Raw genomic sequence first — 8,346 nt, forward strand, 5'->3', positions numbered from 1 at the left:
TGCGTCTGCATGGTCGAGAATGGCCATGTCTCAGGACAAGTGCCCGCAGCTCAAGCCTTCACCAGTGCACCACTCCATCACTGGCATGATTGTCCACAACGATCCAGGCGGGGCCTTCTTCGTGCAGGGCAGAGCGCCACTCCCGGTGTTTTGGGCTCCGATGCCGCTTCCTGGTCTTCTGCAAACCAGCAGTAGTTTTGCAGACGGCATGCGAGCAGCACTTGCGCGAAGCGAGGGTTCTGGAGCAATTTTCGTCTTTTCGTCTTTTCGTCTTTTTGTGGGTGCAGATGCATCGAGAAAGGTGCGGCCTCTCCCACACCAGCCAATCCGCGCCCCTTGCAACTACCGACAGTGTGGAGGAACATGCGTGAAAGGCTTCCATGGGCAGCAAGCATGCTGCACTGATTGGATGCACACGGTCTGATGATGGCCAGACTTGGCGGTCAGTCACCCCCCAAAAAGCAACGTGCTTGGCAGAACCCAGAGCTGTGCCCTTGCACGACGTGATTATATCTTCGCCCTTCTCGTGCTTGCCCGACGACAGCTATCATTCCCCCAATTATTTTACGCCGATGTTCTAGCATCTGGGTGCCCGTAGTCAGAGTATAGAAGCGACGGTGCATACAACCTTGCCAGAGCTTACCATGCGCTTCTTTCCAAGTAGAGGGACGAGGAGGCTTGGGAGTTTGAGCGTCTTCTTTGCGCTTGGATCTTTTGTATGGGGGTGAGTGTCGACTGCTACCTTGCAGCTCCTAGGCAGAAGTGATACCTTACATCCTCCTCTGCTAAAGCTACCTTGACGATTGGAATCTAATCCAAACTCCCAGGTACAATATCGGAATCATTGCCACACTCTACGTGAACAGCGGCTGGATCAAAGCCCTGCACAAGCCCAACGCCGCGCAGAAGGGGTTGATCACTGCGATATACTACCTGGGGACATGGCTCAGCTATGTCTTCCTATCCCACCCACTCAGCGATCGTTTGGGGAGAAGATACGCTGGTATGGTGGGAGCAGTCGTGTCATGCATTGGAGGAGCTGTACAGACAGGAGCACACGGGGAAACAGCTTTTGCAATGATGATCATTGGGAGAATCATCTCGGGGTTGGGGAATGCAGTTATCTCTACCTCTGTTCCGTTATACCAAAGGTTCGTAGGCGGCACTTGCGAGCTATCGAGCGAGGCTAATGGAATTATAGTGAAATAGCTCCTGCAAGAAGAAGAGGTGGAGTTGTTGTGTTGAACCATATCGGTATGGTCAGTGGTTTGGCTGTTGCTTTCTGGTAAGAATTCTTGTCTTCGTTTTAAAGATATTCGGTTGCTAATGCTTGGACTGACTAGGGTGGGGTATGGAGTTTCACATTGGACGACCAAAACTGGTATCTTTGAAGGATGGCGTCTTTCGATTGCCATTCAGTTCATCCCCGCTTTATTCTTCGTCATCGGTTTGCCTTTCGTCCCGGATACGTAAGTTCCTCTCAACTATTTTCTCAACCTGAAAATCAGCTGAATCTTCCCAGCCCCCGCTGGCTCCTCGAGAAGAATCGCCCAGAAGACGCCCACAAAGCTCTCATCTATCTCCGCGGCGCCGAAGACAGTCCCGAGGACATCGAGCCTGAGCTCCAGGAAATCAAGGCAAATGTTGAATTCCACAACTCCATCACCGAAGCCTCATGGTTCACCCTGTTCACTGACAGCGACCTGCGTGCTCGTCTTTGGAGGGGAGCACTATTGCAATTCATGGCGCAAATGTGCGGCGCAACGGCAATCAAGTACTACCTCCCTACCGTCTTCCTCGCTCTTGGTCTGTCAAAGGATCTGAGCTTGATGGCTAGCGGCATTGAGAGTACCTTGAAGATCGGATGCACGATTATCGAGATGTTGATTATTGATAAGCTTGGACGGAAGAAGACTCTGCTATTGGGAACGGCAATTATGTCTCTTTCGATGATTGTAAGTTTCACACAGTCCTTCAAACAACCCCATTGCAATCCTTCTCCCGAATAAGAAATGGCTCTGAGACTGACATTTTCTCCAGGTCAACGGCTCCCTTCCCTTGGCCTACCCGAACAACAAGAACCACGCTTCAGACTACACCTGCATAGTCTTCATCTTCTTCTTCTCCTTTGGCTACTCCATCGGCTTCGGGCCCAACGCATGGGTTTATGGCACAGAGGTATGTCTATTATCCAGTTCCTCAAACCAAATCACATACTAACCTTCCACAGATCTTTCCAACCTACATCCGTGCAAAGGGCATAAACATCTGCGCCTCCGCCGGCGCCATCGGCTCCATCGTCGTCGGTCAGTTCTTCCCCGTTGGCATCCAGAACATTGGCTCCAAAACCTACTTCGTCTTCTTCTGCATCAATATTTCAGCTATGGTCATCATACTTATCTGGTATCCCGAAACCAAGGGCAAGACGCTCGAGGAAATGGACGGTCTGTTTGGCAAATTGATTGGCGGGAGTGATGTGGAGCGCGGGGATAATGGGCACAAGGGGCAGGATGAGGGGGAGGAAGGGGCCGTTGAGCAGCATGCTGTGGAAGTTGATGCTGGGAAACGATGACGAATGCAAGTGAATACGAGTAAGTGTGAGAGAGGAAGGGAAAATGGTGTTTTGGACGGTCATGAGCGGTTGCAAACATGGTATATATCCAGCAATGTTGAAGTTGCTACGAACCTTCATTCCTCTACGGTCTACCTGACGATTCTCTCACGACGTGGAACGGACGGCCATTCATGCATACAATCGTTTAATATCATCCATCTCTATCCATAAGAGCGATCTCGATATTCCTCTCGACGCGAGACGTTATTTCATAAATGCGCTTGATCTAGTGCGCTTCATCTACTCGAATCAATTTGTGCTCTCACTACCTTAGCGGCAGACCAGTGTCTGCACTAGTCCTCCACGCCCCCAAACGAACGTTGATTACTTGACGCGTTGTGTTGCAAAAGAACAATATATTCAATTAGGCGGTGACCACGATTTCACCGTTTTCTGTTGGAAAGAAGCATTGTGAAGCGGGGTCTCAGCCACTGGAGGAGATAATCTCCTGTCCCCAGATCAGACTCGGCACACCACCCCTAACAAAATCCAATTCACGCATGAGCTGTCTTCATCATTGTTTATGCCAAGTAGCACATCTCTTACTCCACACTTCTCTGCATCAAATAAATAGTTTAACACTGGCGTATCGATCCCCGCAAAGCCTTGGCTTCAACTCAAGCCCTGTCTGCAGATAGTCTCGTGAAGAACCTGTGGAGAGCCAATGGCGAGCCAAAGTCTCAGACGACCGATAGTGTGCCTAAACACTTTCCTTTTCTGTGCTAATACGCGGCAACTTACACGATGGCAGTGACATCTCGAAGAATTATATCTTATCACGCCTTAGATATCCAAATTGCTTCTGGCTGTGCCCAGACTCGAGGCTCTAGGACATCTCCTCGTATATACCGCAATGCAGCAGCTTGTTCTTTTGAGCTTGCAGTAACGGCTTGCTTAGGCTGTGTTTTTCTTGAGCCGCTTCCAGACTCGGAACTTTACTCGGACAATTTCCTCTGGGCTCCCCTGAGCTGACATCCGCTTTTGGATACTTGGCAGTCTCAAGCACAACGGCTATTAGGAGCTAAGGAGCCTCAGTCCAGACGCGGACCTTGACCAAAACATGAGGCTTCCTCTTGATGAAGGCTGTTTCGACCAGGCTTGGCAAAAATACTTTTGGTATTAATAAGGTATTAATACTGGATGGTATTACTTAGGTATCGCAAGGATCGATACGTATCGATACCGAATCGATACTTAGCCTTAAATTATCTCTTCCATTTATTACTTAATTTATATAATAAATTTATATATAATTTCTTTATTTTCTAGTCTTTCTATTAAAGGAATTACTTAATATTATTAATAAAAGTTAATATTATCTTAATTTTAAAATAGCTCTCGTATTCGGAAAATTTAGTATTATATTTGTATCTCTTATCAGAATGCTTATTATAAGTAAGCCTTACGAAAATCTCAAAAGCTATTCTTTGCTTAAAATAGCCGTATTAAGACAAGTTTTAGTCTAAACTATAAGATAAGTAGCTAAATAGAAAGCCTAAATTAAATAGAATATTTGCGCTACCAAAAGTTTTCTTATAAGGGAAGTGGTTCTAAAGTTAATTGCAATTAAAGGGGGGAATTGGGTTCCGGGAATCGATAGGAATCGATACTTTATCGATAGTATTAATACCTTACGATTCTGGCACCGATACCTATCGATACCAGAAATTAGGTATTTCTGCCAAGCCTGGAACTTTCGACAGCGTAGGATATTGGTTTGCTGCTGTTAGGGCCGCTTCGCAGTCTCTCTTTCTCTCAAGTACCGAGCTTCTTTGAAGAACAAGCACTTTCCTTCCTTCAATGACTTTCTTGCACCCTTTCAAGTCCAAGTTCGTTCATTCACCAGGCTTGCTAGCATCTTGCTGCAGTCCCACACTCGTTTTGTATACTGAGAAATCAAGCATATACTAATCATGTCTAAAATTCTTATGAGCCTGCGGACCAAAGTCTGTGTTTTTAGGTCATTTCGTAAAAACACAAAAAAAAAAAACGAACCCCATAACTATTTTCGATGCTTTTCTTTTATATTCAGAATTAGTTATGAAGCCTTTCTAAACTTATTCTATCTTCTTTTATCGCATGCGCTTGAATTATATAAAGTTTCAATCTATAGTTATTAAGGAACTCTGAAGTGAATCGGGCGACTTTGGTTTTACGATACCTGACAATATCGCTAAAAACACGGACTTTGCTCCGTAGGCTTGTTACTTTATTGGCCGTTGCCCCGGCTCTGACTTGGCCTTGACGATCGATACTCGGGCCCGGGATGTGGTACGGTTTTCAGCCTCTTTCGTAATGGAGCATATACTGAATGGTGGAGCTAGCGCTGTTCGACAGGCCCCTTCTACGACATGTCTCGGATGCTACGAAGAGACGACAACGGGTCCTCGCACTCTGGCAGGTGCTGCTTTCTTCAACTATACTGCGGTGACCCCAGAGATGTGTGGAGCTCCCTCCTCAGCTTATGTCTACTATGGTATTGTGTGCGGTGGAGAATGTCAGTTTTCCCACATTCTTTTTTACCTCTCATGGCTGACGGAGGCAAATAGGCTACTGTGGCAACATCATCGCCCCAGCAGCAAATGGAGCTATCATCGCCCCCAGCCCTGCCGATTGCTCGATGCCCTGTCCCGGAAACGCTGCAGAGGAGAAAACAGAATGAACATGTACAAGAACCTCAAGCAAGAAGTCGAGCTCATCCCCAAAAAAAAACACGAAGAGTCGAAGCCTGCGTAGATTGTTATAAATGTTTGATTATTCTGCAGAGGAGGGGAAAGGAGGGGATTGGACAAGGGCATACAAAACTGCGAAGAGTTTGGTGTAGGGTTTGAATTCATGTTTTGTAATATAGCAGAGCGATATATAATATTTTCTCTTTGGATTCTTGCCCGCTTCGCTGTGAATTGGGGAAGAACTGTATGGTATTCTCTCCTTTGAGCCCATCTTGCCCAATCCATTACAAGTCATCAGGCATGTATGACTCGGTAACTCAATCATTACGATCTCATTACAATCCCAATTATCGTGAATCGCAAGCTGTCGACTTGTCTCGCTTATCCAGAACCTCCCCTTTTCTCTGGACACGTGACCGTGATGGAATTTAGGTGAAGTCCACGCCATCGGCAAGCTACCGAGATGCAGCATTCATTTATTAGTCATCTTAATGAAACTAAATCTTGTCCTAACATTGATTGGAGGAACCCTCGAGCTGCAAATTGTGAAAGTTAGCTTGGATACCTTGATGGATAGTGGGGAATTCAGGATCCAGGCGTGACACGAGAAGAAATAGTACGGACGGAAGATCATGAAAGAAAGTGCAACTCGAACCTCCAGATTCCCGTTTCTCGCTGGAAGGGAGGGTATTGGGAGGGAGCAGTGTTTACGAGCAGGAAGTTTGCCTCCTTCAACGGAATCGAGGCGGCGATCATTCATTGTGAGCAAACGATCGTCCCACACACTAACGCGTCTTCCTTATCCTTGCATATGCGAGGGAGCGTGTTTGATACTCGGTAATTTGACAATCGTGAGTCTTTGGGGTCAGCGGGTGAATGGGATTCACAGTGTGTTTTCACACTCCACTTTCTACAGTTCTCCGTGATTTTCCTCTCGAAATTTTCAAAGTACAAGTCCGAATTTCAATCTTGAGCATTGTGTTCCCCTTTCAGTTATAGGATCTCCCATATTCAAGGTTGTTACCTAAGAGAAATCTTCGAGTCCAACTTCACTCCAAGGAAACGAGTTCAACCGCATCGATTTGCGCCCCTCTCAACTGTGCCGAGGTGGTAGGAGACATAGTACAGAATGCACAAATATCTCCCATCGTGGCTTTTTTGCCGCGAAAACCGGAATAAACGAGTTCTGGGGCCAGCTCATCTGTGTCTCTATCACATTCAGGGGATCAAGAAGACCTGGAAGTTGAGCGACTTGTCACACATATCATCACATTGCACACTGAACTATCTTCTCTGCCAGATCTCAGACCATGTGATGAGATCAACAAGTTATTCCAGGAACTGGTGGTCTTATGTACGCGTACCGTGGGTGAGACGGTCGCTAGTAAGGTGCGTTAGCAATTTCCAGTGCAGAATGACTAAAATGTTGATGCAGAAGCAGGTCATAAACAACCCAAGGATCATCTCAATCCTACCTGCATTGCGTCACATCTGTGCAGCCGCCGAATGCCACCTCGAGTCACACTGGGCTTCTATCATCTCAAGTCCAGACTCCTTCGCCGAAAACGAAGACTCAGGTTTGGGTCCTTCTCCATGCTTGTTGAACGCCCAGCTGACCACGCAGTTTACGACCGGCTGGTTAAATTCCCATACTTCAATAACTACGTTGATCTCACTCGTCTTGAACTAGGAGCCATTTCCGCTGTGGACACCACTCCGATCCGCAAAATCGTTTTCATCGGATCAGGACCACTGCCAATGACCTCTCTCCAACTTACATACATCCTCTCCCCGGATATCGAAATCTTAAACATCGATCACGATCCCTTGGCAATTTCTCAATCTTTGACATTATGTGAAAGGCTAGGGATAAAAGGAAAGGGGATGGAGTTCCTGTGTTCAGATGCGGGTGCTTGTGACTTTGACAGGCTTTGACGTTGTGTACCTTGCCGCACTGGTAGGAAGTACCCAACATGAGAAGGAGGCATTACTTATTGATATTGTGGCGAAAATGAGAAAGGGTGCAATCTTGGTGGTGAGGAGTGCGCATGGGCTGAGAAGGGTGCTATATGCCGTTCGTTCAAACCTTTTTGTTAGCTTTGAGAGGGCATACTGACTTGGAGTAGGAGTTTGACCCCACAACTGAGGCTGTGAAACGGTGTTTGGACGTGCAGGCTGTGGTGCATCCTTATAATCATGTGGTTAACTCGTTGATTGTGGGGAAGGTGAGGAATTAAGGGGAGGATCCCGGAAGATTACAACAGTGAAATGAAGTCGTTTCATTAACCCTGGGTTGAAAAATTCAGCTTCAAGCGCGTGACAATAAGACGAGAGAGTTCACGAGAATGGGATTATAAACGTATAAAAGGGCTGGGAGAGCAAACTTGAAGCACAAGATGAGATTTTATCAGCCATTCTTAAACAAATATAGGTGGTTAAGTCTTAAGATGAGATGTGAAAAACAGAGAAGCAGGTAAGTGAAGTCATTATCAGTGTTCATTCAGGCGATTTCTCAGACAGATGGCAACTAAATAGCAACGAACAACAATTTTGCTCGTGGAAACATGATTCTTTTCTCAAATGCAAAAGTACACCTTCAAACTCGGCTCAGATTGGTTGTCATACTTATGGCCTAGGGAAAAAGTGCCTTGCGGTCCTTGACCACTCATAGCCATAGCTAAATTCCGGAATCTCTCGACCTGTAACATCAAGTCATCTAGACCACGCATCCGCCAGTCATAGTTAAGATGTAAGAAAGATACAAGGGAATAAACTCAGCAGTCGCCCATGAGTTTCTGTTGGGAATCGGGATGTATCCAACGCTGCTCCTATCCCCGCCTCCTTCTATTTTCTCTTCGGTACCAACACGCGATGAAGATCAAGCCCACGACACACAAAGCATATCAAAACATCATCGCGTCAGCAGACATATACCGAGGAGCGTCCTTCGACCTGAATGTCTACTGCCCAATAATATTTCCGGCACAATATCCAATTCACACCATAGAGGAATAGGGCATATTTGTGTGGGTCTGTGAAGCCTTCGCGGAACCTGTACAA

General features: G+C 46.5%; 3 protein-coding genes across 3 annotated transcripts; all 3 read left to right on the forward strand.

Moving 5' to 3' along the window:
* Positions 1-644: 644 nt before the first annotated feature.
* On the forward strand, positions 645-2,572 carry K444DRAFT_533035 (general substrate transporter; the record flags this gene model as incomplete). Its single annotated transcript, XM_024875118.1, has 7 exons — positions 645-724; positions 828-1,151; positions 1,202-1,285; positions 1,344-1,469; positions 1,523-1,955; positions 2,041-2,178; positions 2,231-2,572. 7 exons carry the CDS (start codon positions 645-647, stop codon positions 2,570-2,572), a joined length of 1,527 nt encoding a protein of 508 aa, XP_024734878.1.
* A 2,337-nt stretch (positions 2,573-4,909) lies between these two features.
* On the forward strand, positions 4,910-5,276 carry K444DRAFT_631453 (uncharacterized protein; the record flags this gene model as incomplete). The annotated part of the gene is made up of 2 exons (XM_024883362.1): positions 4,910-5,111; positions 5,164-5,276. The coding sequence occupies 2 exons, from the start codon at positions 4,910-4,912 to the stop codon at positions 5,274-5,276; spliced, it is 315 nt and encodes a 104-aa protein (XP_024734879.1).
* Positions 5,277-6,097: 821 nt separating this feature from the next.
* Positions 6,098-7,636, forward strand: K444DRAFT_653714 (Nicotianamine synthase; the record flags this gene model as incomplete). Its single annotated transcript, XM_024885888.1, has 6 exons — positions 6,098-6,123; positions 6,483-6,675; positions 6,722-6,804; positions 6,864-7,181; positions 7,252-7,360; positions 7,413-7,636. The coding sequence occupies 6 exons, from the start codon at positions 6,098-6,100 to the stop codon at positions 7,521-7,523; spliced, it is 840 nt and encodes a 279-aa protein (XP_024734880.1). The 3' UTR covers positions 7,524-7,636.
* Between the last annotated feature and the right edge of the window lie 710 nt (positions 7,637-8,346).

This window comes from Hyaloscypha bicolor (assembly GCF_002865645.1).
Source record: "Hyaloscypha bicolor E unplaced genomic scaffold K444scaffold_108, whole genome shotgun sequence".
In the NCBI taxonomy this organism is placed as follows: Eukaryota; Fungi; Ascomycota; class Leotiomycetes; order Helotiales; family Hyaloscyphaceae; genus Hyaloscypha; species Hyaloscypha bicolor.